The sequence below is a fragment of the Stigmatopora argus genome, chromosome 16, assembly GCF_051989625.1.
Source record: "Stigmatopora argus isolate UIUO_Sarg chromosome 16, RoL_Sarg_1.0, whole genome shotgun sequence".
In the NCBI taxonomy this organism is placed as follows: Eukaryota; Metazoa; Chordata; class Actinopteri; order Syngnathiformes; family Syngnathidae; genus Stigmatopora; species Stigmatopora argus.
This window is the reverse complement of record NC_135402.1, coordinates 2349554-2372950: the sequence shown is the minus strand read 5'-3', so window position 1 is coordinate 2372950 and position 23397 is coordinate 2349554. Positions and strand designations below refer to the sequence as shown.

Below are 23397 nucleotides of genomic sequence, written 5' to 3'. Positions count from 1 at the left end.
CAGAAATATTGTGAATGACCCCATTCAGGGACAAACACGAACAAGTCTTTCAGTGGCAAATATGGATTTTTTGAAAATGACAGCATGACTGCTTCACGTCAAGGACACTCCAGGTTTAATTTAAATAGACTTTTCTCTACGATGTGAGTAAGCCATCCTAAAAGGCTCAATGCTGGCACGCTCAAGTCTCGTCACCACCGTGAACCGTCCAGACTTTAGCCCCGCTTTGACCTCTCTGAAACTTTGCCAGCAAATTGACAGACCAGCTGGGCTTCGTCCAATGTGATCATCCTCTTGTCTAGTTCAAATTCTTTCACTTTGGCGGATATTTGTAGTCGTTTTTTTTCCCTCCATGATTTTAAGGCGTGTTATCGACTCTCCCTCTCACTATAATATCTTAGGAAATATAAACATACCGTATTTTCACGACTATAAGGCGCACAGAAAAGTCTTAAATTTTCTCCAAAATAGACAGGGCACCTTATAATCCAGTGCGCTTTATATATGGACCAATAAAAAAACGTGTTTTAGCGAGTGGGTGTAGCGTGTATGTTTGGGTGTAGCGTGTATGTTTGGGTGTAGCGTGTATGTTTGGGTGTAGCGTGTATGTTTAAGCTGGTGTATGTTTTGCCATGCCTGGCTGCGTCTATAAAAACGGTGCGTCCTTTGTGTGTGTAAAATACAGAAATAGCACTCGTCACTGACACTGCGGCTAAAAAGTACAATGCGCCGTATAGTCGTGAAAATACGGTACCTATTAAGATTTAAGGAAATTATATGATAAACTAATTAAATCTGATAAGTTTCCTAACAATAATAGCTTCGGAAAAGATAAACATACCTGTTAAGATTTAAATAAACTATATTATAAACTATCGTGGTGATAATTAAATTGGATATGCTGTTTCCTAACAATAATAGCTTAGGAAAAGATAAACATACCTAAGATTTAAATAAACTCTATTATAAACTATTGTGGTGATAATTAAATTGGATATGCTGTTTCCCAACAATAATAGCTTAGGAAAAGATAAACATACCTATTAAGATTTAAATAAACTATATTATAAACTATTGTGGTGATAATTAAATTGGATATGCTGTTTCCTAACAATAATAGCTTAGAAGATAATCATTCCTAGGATTTAAATAAACTATTTAATAAACCATTGACATGATAATTGAATATGATAAATTTTCGTGTAGTAGAAATGTACCTGTTAAAGAAACAACTAAATTACTCCTCTCTGTTGTTCTGAACAGGAAAATTCAGTTCCCCGTATTTGAACAATGACAATAGCACTTATTTCAAATACTCATCCCTAAGAGGTAAACCTATTTTTATGGTTAACATATTGTCGAAAGTGGACAAGTTATTCAAATGAGCAGAAGCTCGTGTCCATTACTGTTTTTTTTTAGAGTCGGTACATCGTGACTGATCAAAACTGTTTGCTACCCCCCAAAAAACAATAGTACCATCTCCGATTCCAATTCCTACCCCCCTCAAGCTAGTCACCGCCCTTGAATCCAGCTTTTTTTTAACCAGGCAATCCACTTGCATGGGGGGGCACTCAAGCTAAGTAGCCCTTCAGTGGTAGCTTTCTTTTCAAATTGAATGTTCCAAATGCTCCTGGCTTTGACAACGAGAGGCCACGTCGCGAAACACCTGCCGAGCAAGAGTGGCCGGGATAACAATTTTGTCCTCTTGCTTGAGGAGGCATCTGCTATTGCCACGGTATTGGACGCTGAAACACCCTCACGAGTGGTTAATGAGGCATTAGAGGCAGGCTTTTAGATCGGGAGGGTCTACGTACGTGGGTGGGTGGGTGTGTATGTGTATGTGTGTGTGTGTGTACTCCCTTGTTGTCCTAAACTTGGCACTGTTAGACCTTGAAAGCACACCATCTGTCCTCAGACATAAAGAAGCTCTTGCATGAAATTTACAGGCAGCATTTAATCATATCAAATGAACACACAAGCATTTTAACAATGTCAATGATTTATAGCAATTATGCGCAAACATACCTACAATTCGCATTTGTTTATCTTCTGTCTCGCTTTTCCTGACGAGGGCCTCGGGGGTGCTGGAGCCTGTCCTAGCCAACTATGGGCAGAAGGTGGGGTGCATTTCTGGTCAATTGTAGGATAAATAGATAAACAAGCTTTCACAGTGAATTTTCGAATTTAAATATTGTTCAATCTGCCTATTTATTATGCATGTTTTGGGGATGTGGGAAGAGTACCCGGAGAAAACCCATGAAAGTTGTGAGGAAGATGTGCTAACTACTCAACCAGTGTAAACAATACTATAAGAAATATAATGTAAGCCAATATAGATGTTAAATTTGCACACATTTGCATTCTATTTGAATATAATTGATACTCAGAAGAAGGAAACTCTTGAAAGATATGCACAAAGCAGATCATTATCAGTATCATATTTATTGCTCTGACTGAGAAATATAAAACTTTGAGCGAGTTACAGTTGCAATAAAAGTCCAAATCAACAAAACATGTAAAAGTCTCAGATTTGTTGAAACCATAAATCATATAATGATGTGAATTACTATTTTTTTTTTTAAAAGGTTTTCTAGTTACGTCTCGGCACATCTTTAATGTTTCAGTGATTATTTTTCTATTCAAAAGTCCTTGTCTATGTCGCTTTTTCTCATCCTGCAAAATGTTATCCTTTCTAGTAGCTCAAAAAAAAAGATAAATTCTATTTGTTTATTCTATTCTATGTCCACTGCTTATACTTTTCAAGGATTATGAACAGGAAAGTTTATATTATTATTATTTTTCTTCATTTTAGGTGATCTCCACACTGTCAAGAATCTCCCATCACAGCATTGCACAAATTAAAGGAATCAGGTAAATTTCCATTCTTTCCATTGTTTATCACCGGAACTCCAATTTCCGCATTTCTGACTTCGTTACGTGGTGTAAATGAATCACTCCATGTGCTGCAATTAATTTACACCTGGTGACTGTCAGCTTTTTAGGCGCCAAATATTCCCTCTTAATTTTCACCTGTCACCAAAACAACGCCGCAGTGTTATCGAAAGACAAAAACGAAATAGAGATGCATCGCAATACTATTTTCCGCCCTAAAATGGGCTTGTGATTCCTCTTCATTTTCTCAAACGGCTCAGAGCTCCAACAACACATTAAAAGGCATTTTATCAGTCTGAGTAATGAGTTAATGGCGCACAGCTATTAGGAGGCACGCCAGGAAATAAAAGCAGAATGAAAATGACAGAAAGCGAGCTCATGTCTCCTGCTATTAATAAACACAACCCAGGCTGATGACTTTCACCTCTTAACACTCTTTTTTTTTTGGGATGTGTGTGATGAAACTGATGCACGTTTGGCCATTGGTGGAAATCGCTTACCTTAGAACACGAACTCGGGGGCAGGGTTAAATTGCAGCAGTCCATGGATCAATTAATTCGTAAAAACCTTATTAACAGTGAAAATTCTCTAGATGATCATCCGATGCTATTAGAAGAATGAGACTGAGTCAAGCGCAAGGTTCCGAATTGGCCACCCATGGTGTATTTGTGCATATATAAGCCGTACCCTTGATTCAGTCATCTTTTTTTGCGACAAATACGACGTATATGCAAGAAAATATGGTAGGCCCTACTGTATTTTCTTGCATATACGTCGTATTTGTCGCAAAAAAGATGACTGAATCTAGGGTATGGCTTATATGTGCACAAATTAGACTTGACATGCACGAAACTGCAAGTTGGCAAAGACGAAACGCCATAACACAAGACAATGCGGCCGAAAAGGTTATTTATTTCAAAATAGAGAAAAGATAAACAGATAAAACACTAAACCAAATTTATTTTGATGTCCGTGAATAAAATTCAAGGAAAAAAAACGTATCTTGCGTAAAACGTGGAAAAAAAAACGCTATCTTACCTAAGGATGACAAACTAGACCGCTACGGACAGATTTCCTGGTTGTACCGCTCAATCCAGCAGACGATTTATACAGTATCTCAGAAATACCACGTGCGCAGATTTTTCTTAAGATTTTCCCTTCAAAGTAACACATTTGTACTCCCTATTAAAATAAGGAGGTGGAAATTGTGAATCAGGGGGCGGCTTACACGAGGGAAATTGTCAAATTCAATGATTTTTTAAGGCAATCTTAAGGGTAAGGCTTCTACGACCTTGGTGCTCTTACCCTAGAGTCAATTTTGGCTTTATCAAGTTTTCCAAGCAGATAATTGTCCCGTCGTGTCAAATAATGCTCCGAGAAAGCACATCGGATGAATCCATTGATCTTTAAAGTGACCAGAGAGCTCTTAGCTACGTGAAATCTCCCCATATCAACGCCATGGAGGTTTCCATTGATATACTGTCGAGGCCCATTGATTCGACTCAGTGCTTTGCGGCCTTGATCGTTCTTGTGTCCGTCACGGCTCCGCTCAGATTGAAGACTTCCTCTTGGCTGGTCGGCATCTCCTTTGAATTCCATCACAATTAACAAAGTTCCCCTCTTTATAACGCCAGTTTCAAAATTTTATTCATTCGTTCACAGGGCTGTGAGATCTTTTTGGGGGGTCTGAGTCATAAAATTCTATGTTGTATGGCATACCGGACCACCCCTGAGATAATAATTTGACCCACTAATTGCTAAAAATGTTTTCCACAAAACCATGCCATCAACTTGAGATCCATCAATGATATAATCAATTTTTGACTCTTGTGGTAACCTCATGAGCAACGTAAAATCTCGATAAGTAAATAAAAAAAACTGCTGCACTGAATTAGATTTTCTCGATTGTCAAACATATCCACCCCCAAAAAAAGTTACTACAAAAATTGCATGGAATTCTGTTCACGTCGTCCATTCGTTCCATCACATCGTACGACCCTTTCTGTATGTATTTGCGCCATTTTCCGCCATTTGCTTTGACAATATCTCACAACAAGAAATGTCGCTACAATCCTCACCGTTTTTCTGCCACTTCACTAAGTAAGGTGACTTTGAAGGAAGCAAACGTGCCACATTTAAAAGCCCAGAAAGGACAGGGAATAAGCAGCAAACGTGTGCAAGATGGCTTTAGCTTTAGTGATTTATTGAGCGTAGCAAAAAGCAAAGTTGCATCCAGGGACACAAAGCCCCTTTCCACGCTTGCCTATATGAGCCCAATTCCCATCTCATAACGACACCAGCGTTCTGCTTTCCGCCACCGTCTGATCCGCGGGAAGGGCCAACCGGTCCCCGCATGTGCCAACAATTCCCTTTATGCCTGGAATTTAGTTTATGGACAGTGCGGAAAATTCCACATGGTTAAGGCTTTGTTAAATTTATGGTATTAATAAAAAAAAAAAAAAAGGCATGGCTGTACGAAAGCAACGCCTGCAATAGTTTGGACTACGGAGCCAAAATGTGTTACGACAAGAGAAAGCCGATGTTGTTGTGTCACGTGCGTAAAGAGAGGGCCTCAGTTGAATTGAATTAAATGCTTTTATTCTCATTATACAAGTATAATGAGATTTAAAACCTCACCACAAAGTGCACAATAACAACAACAAACAAATAGACGAATCAATAATCAATACATAAGTAAGAAATAATAAATAAGTAGTCAACAACATCAATAGAGAAGTGCCCAAATAATAACAATAAACAAACAGATAAATAATCAATAATAATGCAAGTATAATGAGATTTATAGCCTCACCACAATGTGTGCAATAACAACAAAAAACAAACAGATAGATAATCAATAAATAATAACTAACTAAGTGAATAATCAATAAATAAGTAAGAAATAATAAATAAATGAGTAGGGAGGTGCACAAATAACAACAATAAACAAACAAATGAACAGATAAATTAGTAAGTAAATAGATAGTCAAAATAATAAATAAGTAGTCATCAACATAATAGATAGTTGTCAATATAATAAATAAGTAGTCATCAACATAAATCAGTCGTCAACATAAATCAGTCGTCAACATAATAAGTAGTCGTCAACATAACAAATAAGTAGTTGTCAACATAAGAAATAAGTAGTTGTCAACATAATAAATAAATAGTCAACATAATAAATAAGTAGTCCTCAACATGATAAATAAGTAGTCGTCAACATAATAAATAAGTAGTTGGCAACATAATAAATAAGTAGTCGGCAACATAATAAATAGTCATGTAGATAATAGATAAGTAGTTGTCAACATAAATAAGTAGTTGTCAACATAATATACAAGTAGTCATCAACATAATAAATAAGTGGTTGTCAACATGATAAATAAATAGATAGTCAAAATAATAAATAAGTAGTCCTCAACATAATAAATAAGTAGTCCTCAACATAATAAATAAGTAGTTGTCAACATAATAAATAAGTAGTCGTCAACATAATAAATTAGTCGTCAACATAGATAAGTAGCAACATGAAAATTGTTCCTGTTCATAAGTGTTTTTTTAAAGGAGACAAAACTGTTTTTAACGTAACACAGCACATCTATTGTGGCTTCCCCCCCAAAAAAAGCTTAGCGAAACATGCGCAGCCAATAATGGCGGTGAATAGCCAGGAGACGGGCTGTTAGAGGAGATCTGATGAAATTATAAACATAGTTCAATTGCACCTTGTTGCACCATTTAGGAGAAATGAAAACAGCAGCATTAGAGAGTGCTTGGCTCCGCAAAAAAAACACCGAGATGATAGAGGCAAGGGCACGGCCTCGCAAACTACTGTGTAATTAAATTTTGCCCTATGGGACTCCATTAATAACTTATAATATAGTGTGCATTTCATTGGAGGGGGTCGTCAAATGTGGGGGTGTTATTGCGCTCGGGAGAAAGCACCCCGTGTTCAGCGCTGATGTGAGTTGCATCCATCGCTGAAGAACTTTTTCTTATTATTAGTATTTTCACGACTAAGATGTTATTAAATGAAGAGGAATTTCGAAGGCAACTAAACCGAGGGTTGAAAATTGTTCCTGTTAATAAGTGTTTTTTAAAGGAGACAAAACTACACTTTTTATTATTTTTTATTTTTTTAAACGTAGCATAGCACACCTATTGTGGTCCACATGTATTACGCATTTTGTATCACTGAAAAATATTTCAGTCATCCAAGACACGTTTTTAGTGTGCCTGTTAACGAGAACAAAAAGTAGTCTGGATTAAAGATGGTGTTTAGCAGAGAACAAGGTTAATCGGCCGTTTGGTCGCCGGACTTTTGGTCGCCGGACGTTTGGTCGCCGGTTGTTTGGATCCGGGCGACCAAACGTCCGCGACCAAACGTCCGGCGACCAAACGTCCGGTCACGGAGAACAAGCGAGCAAAAAAAGAAATTTCTACAAACTTTAAATGAGTCATGACAAAATAAGAGCTAGGCATCATGTGCGGTCGTTTGGGTCTTTTGATCGTCGGTCTTTTGGTCGCGGTCTTTTGGTCGCCCGGACCCAAACAACGGGCGACCAAAAGACCAGCGACCAAAAGACCGGCGGCCAAAAGACCGGCGACCAAAAGACCGGCGATCAAAAGACCGGCGACAAAACAAGGTAAAACAAGACGGTCTACGCATCAATAAAAGCCAACAATGGCCATGAGCAGTTTCACTAAGTCGACCGACGTGTGAGTGTAGAAGAGTTTGTATGTACATGCGTTGTCCCTTTAAGAAGGGACGTCAGTCAGGGTCTTAACAAGTTCTCCAACAAAAAACAATAAAAGTTCGGGAAAATTGGAGCTTTTCTTTAGCCTAATAATGACTAGGGCATTAAGTATGACTAAATAGTCATTCGCAGTTTGTATTTAGGGAATTTGAGCAACGATTTAAATGCTAATCATCAATAACCTTCCGGGGGACCAAAAGACCGGCGACCAAACGACCGAGTACCCTAGGCATCAATGGCAAAAACTGAAAAAGAAGAAAAAAATGAGACATGGAATCGGCTGAAGAGAAATGAAGACGTTAAATAAGTGAAAAGCAACTGACCCTTGATATTAGTGATGTTTCAGTTTCAGCAAAGCGGCTGACATTATCACCTCCATGATTTTAATCGTCTTAGATTACACGTTACAGTGAAGCAATAGCTTTCTAATTTGTAGCAATCAACTCCTTTGGGAGCAAAGTCAAAACCAAGCAGGAGCTAATCATGCACTTGAGAATGTTTGCTCAGAGCATTTAACATTTCAAATAGATTCACTCGTGTTTAATGAGCTAATCACTAACCCATTAATTTTATACACTGTCACTTCCGAGCAGTCGTTTTTAGCGTCACCTTACCAACAAGAAGGTGAAATACACACGAGTTATACATCACGACTCGTTCGTATTTTCCTGCCATAATCGTTGACAAATAGTATTTGGGTGTCTCCTGTTTTCTCAAGCTCTGAAAGTCCTTGAAAATGTCCAAAAGACGACATTTCTCTCCATCAATCTCGATAAATGTTTTCCCTGCTCGCTTGCAGTTTGAGTTCCAAGTTGGCAATGAGTAGTGGGCCGACATGTTTTGACATTTGTTCTTTTTTTCTATTCTTATGACTGATGCCATCCGCCACGAAGGTGTGTAATGCGCACGGGAGTGACAATTTGACAGAGAGAAAAACCCTTTTGGAAAAGCGACACCACGCCCAAACATTCACGCAAACACGGGTGGGGAATAATATCTAATTCCATATTTGTATTTCAGACCTTTTCCCACAGAAGACACAACCTTAAACGAGGATGATGTGTACCGGAGCCTTGAGGAACTGGCAGAGTAAGTTTATTCAACATAACATACACACACACCCACCCACACACACACAAACATACGCAGACAATTGTGTATACCGTATATAAAAAATGTGGCTCATTCTCACTATATGAAGAAACTTCTCTGCCTATGTTTAGCATTATATAATACAAACATGCTCCATACAGTGTTTCCAAATATTATCTACAGATTTAGGTATTTTTTTTAGATTATCAAACTATTTTGTGCTGTAATTTTATGACCTATTATCCAGTCTTTAATAATGTGAAGTCAAATTTTCATTCTGAGCTGTCAATCAAATATTCAGATGTTAAAAGTAACCTAAAAATAGCCTATGTTTATTGTGATATAATACAAACATGCTCCATACAGTGTTTCCAAATATTTTATTATCTATAAAATAATCTTTAAAAATTATCTTTAGGTATTTTTTTCTGATTATCAAACTATTTTGTGCTGTAATTTTATGACCCTAATATGCAGTCTTTAATAATGTGAAGTCAAATTTTCATTCTGAGCTGTCAATCAAATATTCAGATGTTAAAAGTCACCCAAAAATAGCCCATGTTTATCGTGATATAATACAAACATGCTCCATACAATAAGTGTTTTATAAATATTTTATTATCTGTAAATTTAGGTATTTCTTTAATAATGTGAAGTCAAATTTTCATTCTGAGCTGTCAATCAAATATTCAGATGTTAAAAGTCACCTAAAAATAGCCAAAAATCAGCAGGAAACGCCAACAACAACAAAAAAACGACAACTGGAAATTCCCCCAAAATGAAAAATATGATACAAAATTTACAGGAAAAATAACAAGAAAGTGATAAAACGAACTCATTGCCTGCTATTGACAACGATAGATGTCCAATTCACTTAAACTGGTATCTTTCAGTACCATTAACGTCCAATCTATTTTGATGGGGAGGGGCGAATGAACAAACCGTCAATGGCGGCCAGTATGTAAACTTCTAAATGGTCCGACTTACTACTATACAGTATTACATAGCACATTTGGTGAGTCTTGAATTCTGATTGCCACTTTCTTCAAAACTCTAATGAAATAAGCAAGGAGCTCTCTGTCATTCTGGCCGTTGCCATAGCGACACTCGCAATATTCTCTCAATTCCAGCCAGGCTGTTTTTTTCTTCCGTGGATGCGTGGGTTTTAACGTCCGCGATACCGAGTCGTATGGCCTGGCCTCCTCCGATTTGGCGTTGTTTCCCGTGGTGGCAACTTCGATAAATGGGCTATAATTAGTTACCCGCTGTGAGATGGGTGTCATTCATCACATGGAGATACAAGAGGATCCAGGGAGGAGGAAATGGAAGCTCGTGAGCCGTAGATATCCATCCACGGGATGCATGATTGTGACGTACGCTATCTCCCAAAATGCAGCCAAGCAGGCTAATACAGGATTAGTATGTCGTTTAACCTGACTAAAATATACCACATGGAGAGTGGCGAGAAAAATAGGAATAATCACTCAAATCGTCCAACTGGAGAAAAAAAAAGTCAATTCTATGAAACGGATGTTTCGCCTCTTCGTTTATTTGAATTTGCCACAAAGGTAAAAATATTTGTGGATTAAAATTATATATACGAGTCATTATAAGCCTCATTTTCGTTTTTGAATGGTGATGTCAACAGGACAAAAACAGAAACATACAATAACATCTACCTTGTTTTGTTTTGCCGAATAATCTTCTAAAAAGCCAAAAAGAAAAGTCAAACAGAAAAAAATCAATTAACCCTATTTTACAGACTTTTTCCCAAGGATGCTTTGTGTGTGTGTGTGTGTGTGTGTGTGTGTGTGTGTGTGTGTGTGTGTGTGTGTTTGTGTTTTTGCGCAAAAGATGACCCGCGGTGACGAACGGAAGGTTGATCTTATTGATGTAATTATGCTACTCTGCCACATGGTTGCTCGTGACCTTTTACAAAAAGACCATGTATGCATTTAGTTCCATCAATGAAGCCATGCATAATTGATTCATCAGCAAGTCCAAATACACACACTCGGCATGTGGAATAAATATACCAAGCCCGCATTCAAAGACATATTCATTTGTGGGAAATATCGAGGCGCAGTTTAAAATAAGTACAGGACTGTAAACTGTAAAAATGAGGAAGAGGCTAATAATGCTCTTTCTCAGTCGTAATAATCAATTTTCCTGACATAACACTCCTCAAGAGTCTCTTGGAAGATAAAAAGATACAAAATCCAAGCATATGGGATCATTAAAAGCAACAGCCCCGCACAGAATGTTTTCATTAAAAGTCATTAGCATGAATCAGCTTAATGTTATGATGAAATATGATTCGTCGTCTAACAGAATGTTGTGTCATTAAGCCGCTGCGCGCGAATAAACTTGAATTGGAGGCTTCCCAAGTAAATTAGAGGAACTATTCAAATTGGCGTTACGCAGCCAGCGGTGTCCCTCTTGGGGGTGCTGGAGCGTGTACTCGCTAACTTAGGGGTCAATTGCAAAAATGTGCAATATATGCAAACATGTACTGTTATTGTTTCTTATTATTTAAAGATGTTACTTTTAATTTTAGGCTGCAATTCTTACATTTTTGTGGTATTTTTCATTGTATTGTCTATTTCTTTTTTAATTGATACATTTTTTTGGTACTCGGACGTTTTGTCGAATGGACGTTTGGTCGAATGGACGTTTGGTCGAACGGACGTTTGGTAGAACGGACGTTTGGTAGAACGGACGTTTGGTAGAACGGACGTTTGGTAGAACGGACGTTTGGTAGAACGGACGTTTGGTAGAATGGACGTTTGGTAGAACGGACGTTTGGTAGAATGGACGTTTGGTAGAACGGACGTTTGGTAGAACGGACGTTTGGTAGAACGGACGTTTGGTCGCCGGGTTGTTACTGTTGAAACCAGCTCTCAAAACTATAATCATGAGAGAGAGTGAGTTTAATATCTAAATATCTAATATCAAAATATCAACAGTAAACTCTCTGTCATAATATGACAGCGAGCGAACCCGGCGACCAAACGTCCGGTCGACCAAACGTCCGGGGACCAAACGTCTTTCGACGAAACGTCCGGTCACGCATTTTTTTTAATGGGAAAATGTCAGGTCGTCTTAATGCGAGGCGTATTATTTAACACGCTATCAACGAATAAAATCATGAATATGTCATTCGTTTCTGCACATAGTTAGCATGGTTGGAAGCCTATACTTATCTTGTTTACATGTCTGTAAGAGGCTACTTGACCTTATTTCACTCGAAGGATACGCAAGAATTGTGTCAAGTGAGATTGGGCCATTAGGTTGTCAGAATAAATCAACGTTGTAATTTAAAATAAGACTTGCGCTAAGGCATCTCAGCTCTAATTGAGGTCTCCTGGGTCAATAAGGTCAACTTGGATTTACCTAAACCTTTCCCCTGTCAAGATTTCACATCCCTCAAGTCACAGTGAAACAAGTTCATCCTGGAATTGACAAAGCACGATTGGCAACATCCGCCGAGGGAGTTTTTCTTGTGTAAAAAAGACACCCGTGGATTTCCATTCTGAAGCAAACACTCTCGCCAAAGATTTATGTCACCACCCCCTGTGCAGTTTATTTTGCTCCATTAATCCCTTGGGAAGATTGACATGAAAAGTCAATAGCTGGAAAATAGATGGAGCACACCAAAGGCATTTGTTGCTGCAAAGTAGTTTATCCAGCAACACACTTGTTGTTTCGTAGATGGCGCCAATGCAAAATCACATTTCATTGTTGACAGCGTCACTTGAAGCAGTAAAAAGTTGTTCTGTATTGTCAACCGTATGCAAGGCAATGAATTTTATCTCCAGTATAACCGTGCCGATGTCCCTACTTATGAAATATTCAGGTTTTCCTGAACATTTTGCTCCAAGATACAAAAAAATTGAAGTTTTGAACGCAAAATCTCCCAAAGATCACTCAAAACATAAATACACTTTCTGTTCCTGTATTTTTTTTTCAAATCGGCATCATAGAGTGCACTTTGATCATTTTTAAAGAAATGAATTGATCATATATTGGGGATATTAGAACAAATTCAAAATTTCCTATGTAAAATACTTCTCTTTTCGAAACCACTTCTGGAACAAATTCATTTTGTCAGTAAAGGTACCACTGCATGTCTTTTTTCCTGTTCTCTTTGAATGCATCAGTTGGAATGCTGCGGGATGATGGATGAGCCCCTTCCGATGTACCACTGCAGAAACCAGAGCCCCATTGCAGAGAAACTAAACATAATACTCCTATTATTGAAAAGCAATGCATTCTAACCTTTGGGGGGATTTTTGCTCTGTAACTGCGATCTGTTTTGTCATTCTCCCCTCCCCACCCCACTCAAATGTAACCATCGCGTTGGTGCCACTGAGCGACTTGTCTGATTGCACGCAAACAGCCAATACACCCCGTGGCTCGTCACTGTGGTAACCAGACAGAAAATGTAACCTAATTCATGAGTGCTCAGGTTTTCATTCCTTTACTGCGCCTTTCATGCACGGTATGGAGTTCATAATATTTGTAGATGGACCCATGGTACATATTTTGGTATTCCTGTTCAGAATAATAGTATGTTAAAATTTAAGCATCCACAATGAGTTTACATGTTGCTCATGTAACATCGATCAATTCCATCATGTCATTGTAAAGTTCATGCCCAATTAAACGGCACAAATTTGTCTGTTTTTTTTACCTCAAATTGTAGTTCTAGGTTGCTGGTGGTAAAGCTTTTAAAAGATGACATGGTCAAGTTTGGCTTACGTGGTTCTTGTGTTCTCTCCAGCGAGCACGATCTGGGTGAGGATGACATCTACGACTGCGTACCGTGTGAGGACGATGGCGATGACATATACGAGGACATCATTAAGGTGGAAGTTCGGCAACCCATGGTGAGAGCTTTGAGCTAAACATCTCACCTCATCCAATTTCCGCTCTTCTAGCCTCTTTAGAAATCCTTAAAACAGCATCAAATGACAAGAATAAAAAGGCTCTGCACCCATTTGGGCACAAACACTTGTCTAAATTCCGATATTAGAATCCACACAGATAAAATCAAGTATAACAGTGAGAAAATAAAGAGGTTAATATTTATTCACCTAGCCTGAAATGAAATGTAATTGCATTTCCTCGACTCATATTCTATCCTTCCTTGGCTGTCAATCATACAATTTCAGCTTTGTAATTAGACCTGTACTGTCTGTCAAGTGGTCAATGACTAGAACATAAACAAAATATTTCTACTACATCTTGTTTTATGAAAAAGGAAAATAATTACAAAATATAAGCAGCAATGCAATGGTAATACAAGCAAGATGAAGTAAGCCTCCAGGAGAGAAAGCTTGATGATGTCATTTTTCAAACAAAATGTGGACAATAAAATTAGATTAGATTAGAACTTTATTTCATCCCGTATTCGGGAAATTTCTTGGTTGCAGTAGCAAGACAGTCATAAGACACAGAAGACATTGTAGACCTAGTAAAAAAAAAAACTCAAGCGATATTACCGGTCATAAATGTGCATCGTGATTATTCCTGGTCGCTTTGACTTGATTTTTGACTGCTTTGCCTTTCTCATGCTGCAGATCAGATACATGCAGGTGAGTACCTCTGTAATTATGATGATCAATACCGGCATCAAAGGGGACTCTCCAACCCTCCCCCACACTCACCGCCATCACAAACCAAAAAGAGAATTACCATCCTCCAAGGATGACTTACCAATTAGTTAGTTAATTAGATGTAGAGGGCAGCTGGTCCCAAAATGTGATCAGTGCCCATGGGAACCAATGTGACATCCCAGTATGACTTCAATGCTACACGGCGTCAACAAACACCTCATCCGTCACACAACAAGCTGCGTATATCGTAGATAAACATAAACAGAATATGAACATTACCCTGTTTTCAATAATACCTAATGCCGAGATTAGAAATTAAATATATGCACGCCTCATTTTGTCATTACATTTTAAATTAATATAGTTATACAGTGTTTTTAAATTTGTTTTTAGAGTCTTATAGTCCAAAGTTAAACCTGATCTAGTCATTACATTTTAAATAAATATCGTTATAGTGTTTTTTATTTTATTTTTAGAGGTGTATAGTTTATAATTGTTCAGTGTGCTCATAAAATATGCCCTATTAATCGAGATTAGCAACAAAACACCCCTTTTTCATAGCATGCTGATATTTTAAAAAGTAGCCACTACTCATCCTATGCTCCGGTTAAAATAAATCTGTAATCTGGAATATGTATTTTCTAGAAAATGGGCATGACAGAAGATGACAAGAGGAATTGCTGCTTAGTGGAGATTCAGGAGACGGAGGCAAAGTATTACAAGACTCTAGAAGACATAGAGAAGGTGACTGAGAACATGTCTTTTTATGCAACAACAATTTTGCTTTATTTTCTCTTATTTCCGGAACCCCAAAGTCGTTTGACTTGGTGTCTGTATCTCTGGTGTGGGCCTGCCCGACCACAGCATGAAAGCGTCAGTTATTGTCAGCTTCGCTGGCGAGCACAAATGCCAGAGGAAGAGATCAATAGTGTTTATTACCCGATTGGCTGCCAAGAGAGAACTGATCTTTTGCGCTATGAACAATTTCACACGCACAGACACTCACAGCCACAACATTAGGCATCCTTTTTTTTATTGGCAAATGCATCTAATGTTGATTGCTGTGTGTGATCATGCATTTGATTCACTATAATACTAGACATGAAATTTTAGTAGGCTCCGAATGGGATTCATCCAAAAGTATTTCCGTAAAATGCGGCTGCATTCGTCACAACTGCACGCATTAAATGGGGAAAATCAATTAGAAATGAATTAACATCGTGGTTATTTCTTTTCTATGGCTGTAAAACTACGCAAAAATTCGCGTAGTGTATTTAAAATAGTGTTTATTAACATTGAGACATGGTTAAACTAATTTTTGGAGCTTAAAAACGACTATGAACATTATAAACTGCATTAAAAGTACTTTATTTCATTTAAATTGCCTAAATTGCATTACAATTGTGTGTGAACATGTTGTTTTAACGTGCTGTGCATATTTTAGCAACAATTTATGCACTAGCATAACATATTTCAAATTGTTGTTGGATTAATGGTCGCTCAAGCGTGAAGAACAATTATACGTGTATGTGTGTGTATATATATATATATATATATATATATATATATATATATATATATATATATATATATATATATATATATATATATATGTCTTTTTTCCCAATCTTATTGACAATTCAGTCGCGCTCTTAATGCACAAAAACTGCACTGAAATATGGCACAAAAAATGTATCTACTCACTTCACTAAGGAAGTATTGTTGAAATCAACATTGCTTACTTCCCTGTTTTAAGGCTTCATTTGTGATTTGATAGACAGAAACAAATTACAAGCCTGACTAATTCCATTGAATAAAATGAGTATCTTGAGTTTCCGGCATCACACCGACCGACATAAGCCTAAATGAGTGTAAACAACCTCCTTATGATCACAAGACTCGTTAAGCTTAATTGAGTCGAGGTTAATAAAGCCTTCAGCACTTGTTGTTGATCTATTTGTTAGTATTACAATGATGGAATGCGACAGGCCGAAAAGTGGAGCACCAGCAGAATTGAAAGTGCAATAAAACTGTACGTTGTTGGAAAATATGCAACGTCGTGTGTCATTTTCCATTTAAGAACTACATGATTCCTTTGAGGCAACTTGTGAGTCCGCAGGACATGGAGGCCATCTTTGTCAACCTCGAGGTAAATGACACTTTTACACTTCTTAATGTGAATAATTCACAAAAATTGTCATGTACAAGGGGTTCTTTGAATATGAAATAATGTTGATTTGCACGTCCAAAATCAAGGAAATGGTGGGTGTATTTTAAAAATGGCCTCCTTTTCGTCAGGACGTGATCAAAGTACATTTTGCCCTTCTTCGTGCCATCGACCTCAACATGGTGACTGGAGGAAACGCTTTGGGAAAGATCTTTCTCGACTTTAAAGAACGGTAGGCAAATGTTTTTGTGTGTAGATGTTGTGCTCATTAAAAGATGCGCCATATGAGTTCAAATACAGTACATCAGCATAATAATAAATGTACCGTTTTTTTCGGACTTAAAGTCGCAATTTTTTTTTCGTACTTTGACTCGTATCTTTTTTTTTTTTCCACTCTGACACCCAACAGCTAATGTTTTGTTTGATAGGCTATAGTTATAAAAAAATGTGCAAAATGCTATTTATACTGCTATAACACTATATTTTCCCTTGCATTGTGAAATTCTTTGGTAGTGCAACTTATACTCAGGTGCGCCTTATACTCGGGTGCGACTTATAGTCCGAAAAATAGTGTACTTAAAATTAAAAATGAGGTTATTTCATTTGGGCATCTAAAGATTCAATAAATTAGACAGTTCCAATTCCAAATATTTCTGAGTTTACCCCAGATCAATCATTGTGAAAGGTCTATACAGAGTATATTGATTAGATGTCAATCAAAATAGACACATTCTCAGTTGGAGTCCCCCTAACCCCGTTGTATGTGTCCCACTGTCCCTTTAAGAAATTCCATGAAAAGGTTAATCCTGAAAGAGTAATTTCTTTTGTCTCTCCCTTGATTGGCAGTGTGTCATATCCTCTCCCACCGACCAATCCCTGCACTTTTTTCCCCTCTCAAAAACTCTGATCATACCCGACACAAATAGTCCACCTCTTTTCAAAAACAAACTGACAGATGCCATTGCTAATATTTAAATTCTCTGACATTTCCCCCAATGCGCTGGCGGTTTATTTTAGGAAGGAGTTCATTAGATTTGCAGATTTTCTTCCTTACAAGCGTCAACGTGCTGCATGTGATTGACACGTGAACCCGCCTCATAATGGGGCCCGCGCCGTCTTGTCTCTCATTGGCCACAAACAAGAGTGACCGAGGGATTTGAACTCGCTCATCACGCATCCCGCCGATGTCGCCGAAGACCCGGCGGGACGTAATTCATTTGCTTATCTATGCTTGTATGTCCCGATGACCTTTACAACAATGTGCTTGAATTATTTTGCTCTCGTGTTGGCACCAAAGATGAAAAGCCCCTTTTTCTTATTTGTCATTGAGCTGAATGCCATTGCCAAAATGTCAGCGCTCGCTCACCACCGCCGTTGTAAGAGCGTACCTGAATGGAAACGTTCGCAAAGAGAGCAAATTAGCGATATCTTCGTTGGGGACGTTGCCTCACTAATTTACGAAAAATTGCGTCTCTGGGATTTCCTCGCAGGGCCTCATCATGGCCACCCAATGAGGCTCCTCAAGAAGAGCATTGGATTGCTACTTTCTCCATTTCCTGTGTTGGATAGGTTGAATGGAGGTGAAGGGCGACCCAATAGGACGTGTGAGAGACTATTTGCTTTCACTATAGCGTGTCGCTTCGAGTTATCCGTGAGATTTCTTCACTGGGGCGGCTTTACCCAAGTAAATTCGACTCACAATTGTGCCCTGGCCACACTTTATCATACCTGGCAACCTCGGTCAATCGCTCCCCTTGTTAATCATTGCAATTCCCCTTATTATGCAATTAAAAAAAAGTATTAATGCAACGCACCACATTTTACTCACATAGGGCGCACTTAAAAAGTCTAAAATTTTCTCCAAAATAGACCGGGTGTCCAATCAGTATGCACTAAATTCAAGATTTTGTAGATGTCGTATGACGCTGACAGCTTGCTGACGCGCTATATTTATATAGTGAAAAGGGGAATGCGCCTGCATGACAATATTAGCAGTCCACAATGACGTTTTTGTCTGCTACCAGTGACCGAGACGATCCGGATTAGAGCGGATTAGAAATGGGTAAAACGAGATCGTTTTTACAAAAAATGTCCTTAAAAAAATACCGTACAAAAGTTGTTATATGGCGTACACAATTTGAAATGAAAAAACGTATAAAATATGGGAAAATGTATAAGTTGACAGGTATGCTTTATCTTTTTGGGTAAAACTAGATCATTTTTACAAAAAACGTACTTAAAAAAAATCCTGTACGAAAGTTGTTATATGGCGTACACAATTTGAAATGGAAAAACGTATAAAATAGCGGAAAATGTATAAGTTGACAGGTATACTTTACCTCTTTGGGTAAAACGAGATCGTTTTTACAAAAAACTTACTTAAAAAAATCCCGTACAAAAGTTGTTATACGGCGTACACAATTTGAAATGATCAAAAAACGTATAAAATACAGGAAAAATGTATAAGCTGACAGGTCTGCTTTATCTCTTTGGGTAAAACGAGATCGTTTTTACCAAAAAAATACTGTAAAAAATCCAGTTCAAAAGTTGTTATACGGCGTACACAGTTTGAAATGATCAAAAAACGGATAAAATACGGGAAAAACGTATAAATTGACCGGTATGCTTTATCTCTTTAGCTTTCTAATTCTGGCAGTTTTATAAATACTAGTATTTAGTAGATAGTTTTCTTGACTAACTTAAAGGTAAGATCATTTATCTAAAAACAATAGATAAACAAAGACCATTCATCATATATTCCATATTGATACATTTGCCCTTTTTTAAGAGCATTTATTTATTCATTGATTCCATCCTAAATGTCAGCATACATGGCTCTTGTGACTCACAGCATTTTTAAAGAGAAAGTGAAAGCATAAAATCAGGAATTTATGAGTGTTTAGCTCCTACTGTGTGTTGCGTGCCCAGACGAGTAGAGCGGATGTGATGGACTAATTATAGGAGCAATATGCTTATTAGTCCTTTGGCATCCATGCTTGGAAGTAGCAAGCCCTTGACTCCAATCATATTATGTTATTAAATTGTAAACATATTATTTTCTCCCTTAATGCTTTTATTTTGTTGACGTGACTCGCGTTTGTAGTCACCCGATCTGCGTTTACCATCTTTAACGTTGTCATGCCGTTTACGTCAGATCACGAAAATGTTCTGTTTAACTTGGTGAGGAAAAAAAAAGTGACAAATGTGACCTCTAGATCGATGTCAGGTTTCCATTATTATATCTAATGAACATAGCCTTGATATTCTTGTCACTTAAAATGAATTTATTGAACATATTATTTTTTTCCAGCTCTCAAATCCACAGCAATGGATTCAAACATCCATTTATTGGCCCTCAGTCATTACATTTTACAGGCAAGACCCCTCCAAATATTGCCCTGGGATTCAAATCTAGTCATTACTTATTCATGGTATTCACAATTCAATTCAAATTATAATACATTTATTCACATATTCATTCATCTGCTTCCCATTGTGGTAAATTGCTCCCCAGCTCAGCTATCAGATTTTGTTATAAATCTCAAGATTAATGTGGAGTACATTTTCTTAACAACTTGGAGGTGTTCTTAAATGAAATATTTAACCCTTTGCTTCAATATCAAGGCGTGGCGCCTTTTTCTTATGTTTTGAAATCATCTAATCTAATTTTCTTTCCCATTTGATTCAAATCTGTGAGTCAGAAATATCAATTTTTGAGTTGCTTTGCCGCAATTAGTTCTTTTTGCGGAACTGCTAAAATGATTTAATTGAACAACCACAGGCTTATTTAATCAGCATGTTTAATATATTCAGTTCACTGCCACCCAAATGAATCATGGATGAGAATAAGCAGGGATAAGGTGTAATTTACAAATTCCAATTTAGTAAATTAAATTGGACTGCTGGGTCAAATGTGAACAAAATCAAATACACTGCAAAACAAACACACACAAAAAAGATCCTCAATGATAATATTGCATTTCAGTTCAATTCCTAAACTTTTAGACAATCTGGTTGAATTTTTGTTGCTGTAAATGATTAGATATTTGAATTAAACCTTATTGGAAATCCAATTTTACAGTGGATTGTCATAGTTTTCCAAAAACAGGCATGTTTGGCGTCAATGAAAATGAATGGTGTTGAAAAGGAGAACATCATTAATGCCACATTCCATTTACTGCACTGCATGGAGTGGAAATTCATTGTAATTTTGTCTCCCTAGATTATTGATCTATGGCCAGTACTGCAGCCACATGGAGAATGCACAGAAAACACTAGATGAACTCATCGCGACGCGGGAGGATGTGAAGATCAAAGTGGAGGTAATCAATAACACCAATGAAAACCAGAGTTCTCTACAGATTTGACATCATTCCTTTACACGAAAAAAGCTCTAATTTTAAACTATACTTAAAAGTAATACTCTTTTTAACCGATTATTGGTGAAAAATGATGATGGGGTGAATTCATGCACCCATTTGTACTGTAATTCTAATATTTGTTAACACCTCTGCTGCAGCATTAGAGAAATTCCGCCCGCATTAAGTTTATTTTGTTATCATTCTTCCGGTATTTTATTATTATTTTTACCTCGTAGCTCCCTCGTGATGAAAACGGCATTTTTGCTGGTTAAAATTTCATCTGTTTTAAAAAATGCTTTAATTTTCCCATTAAAATGTAACTTAATATGATTTTGTCCTTCAAGCTACCATACGAGTTCCACAATTTGACCGTAGTTATCATTTTTTGGTGTCTACACAGCTGCGTATAACGAAATTGATGGTGCTACTCCACAAAGTGCGTTTTCCCATTAAAAAAAAACCATAAATAAGTAATATAAAGATATAAAAAGTCACATCCTGGCAAGGTAAATACTAAAATATTGCACAATTTAAGATAATCAAAATGTAGTGGCAATGCTTGTATAGGGGGGCTTTGCCGACTTCATTTTTTAAAATTTTTAGGAAAACAAAGCTCAGCAAATGAGTGGTTTGAACATATAAACACACACAAAAAAAAACTAAAATGGATAATTCAATTCCCAACTGGCCACTAAACTCCGCCACCCCAAAAAATAATAATTAATGCTTCTCCCATTCCAGTCATTTTGATATGCCTGCCATGTTACGACAGAGGGCAAGCGCATAAAAACGTGTCAACAAACTAATACGACGGAGCCATAAAGACTCGCGCTTTTGTCAAAAGAAGCGCCAAGTTAGCATGTGTGCCATTTGTCTCACAAATAGCTGCTTTTGTGTACTCAAATCATAAACATTTGCAATTCAATGCAAAATACGGAAGCAACCAATTTCCATTCATTGTTAAACAAGCTTGCATGTCACTTATTACCGGGTAGGAAATATAGCCTGCTGTATATTGTAATGTTATTAAAAATTAAATGGATGTGTGTTGTTGCCTTACAGGAATGTACCATGAAAGTCCAGGATGGCAAATTTAAGCTCCAGGATCTTCTGGTGGTTCCCATGCAGAGGGTACTCAAGTATCACCTACTATTAAAGGTAGAAAATATGTTCTGTTAAGTGTATACAGTTGTACCTCGAGATACGAGCTTAATTCGTTGCGGGATTGAGCTCGTATGTCGATCTTCTCGTAACTCAAATGAACGTTTCCCATTGAAATGAACTAAAAACTAATTAATTTGTTCCAACCCTCTGAAAAAACACCAAAAACAGGCTATCGGATTGGAAAAATTGTTTTATTTGTTCTAATTCGCCATCTATTAACAAAGTATCAAATAACTAGTGGTTTAATAGTATACTAAAATGTGTTTAACAGAACTCAAATTAGACGGATTTCGCGGAGGGTAGAGAGAGGGGGACAGAGGGGGGGGGACTTTTTGCATGGCAACGCGCTCATAACATAACATAAACAAATTTAAATGAACTTGGATTACGATGGAGACACTCAAAAATAAATTTATCTCTAAACTTGATTCTAATTTTGTTTTAAAATTTTATACCTTCTCTTTCTTCTTTAACAAAACAAATGGCTGAGTGTTAAGACCTACCGAATGCATGCATGTTCATCTGTGTATGTATGTATATATGTGTGTATGTACACGTATGTATATATATGTGTGTATGTACACGTATGTATATATATATATATATATGTATATATGTGTATATATATGTGTATATATGTGTGTGTGTATATATATGTGTATATGTGTATGTATATATATATATATATATGTATATATATGTGTGTATATGTGTGTATATATATATATATATATATATATATATATATATATATATATATGTGTATATGGGTCATTTTCACATAATTCAGCAAATAACGGTAAAGACACTTTCAGAAAATGAATAATTTACAAAATGCAATTCAAGCATTCTGATTATCTCTAATTAGCAACACTAGCACTGCCTGGAAATATCTTAGCTGGAACTTTAATGAAAACATAATTAATTAAAATTTAAAAAATATGGATTGGTCTTTCCCGTTATTCCAAAAACGGTAAAGACCAAGCATAACGGAAAAGACAGTATGGTGAAACTTCAGTCTATGTCAGGGAAAAACTAAGACCTTTATGTGTTTTGTTGTGGGTATCAGTAGTGTGGAAAAGGCCATTAAGAACTAGTGGCAATTATATAAAGTACTCTTAGTTGCAATTTCAGTAAAATGATGGTAACAGTGTACCCCAGCCCTTATATTGGGATATCTGCCGGGGAAACTTTGAAGTCAAATTCAATAAAAAAAATTTGTTTTTTTTTTTCTTTTTTCTTAAAGCCCTGCAAAAATAAAATATACACATTGATTAATATCTGTAAACTTTATTGTAATACAACTCGAACACATATATACGGTCTTACGGAAGAAATTGTAAATACAG

At 37.0% G+C, this 23397-nt stretch overlaps 1 protein-coding gene across 11 annotated transcripts in view; it reads left to right on the top strand.

The window, feature by feature from the left end:
- Positions 1 to 23397, top strand: part of vav2 (vav 2 guanine nucleotide exchange factor) — a 106319-nt gene that overhangs the window by 66163 nt on the left and 16759 nt on the right. For all 11 annotated transcript variants that reach the window (XM_077623418.1, XM_077623427.1, XM_077623420.1 and 8 more), the window contains 8 exons: positions 2813 to 2871; positions 8667 to 8735; positions 13522 to 13627; positions 15002 to 15100; positions 16437 to 16505; positions 16655 to 16755; positions 20746 to 20845; positions 21947 to 22042. In XM_077623418.1, coding sequence (XP_077479544.1) covers positions 2813 to 2871; positions 8667 to 8735; positions 13522 to 13627; positions 15002 to 15100; positions 16437 to 16505; positions 16655 to 16755; positions 20746 to 20845; positions 21947 to 22042 — 699 coding nt within the window. The remainder of the gene's footprint in view (positions 1 to 2812; positions 2872 to 8666; positions 8736 to 13521; positions 13628 to 15001; positions 15101 to 16436; positions 16506 to 16654; positions 16756 to 20745; positions 20846 to 21946; positions 22043 to 23397) is intronic.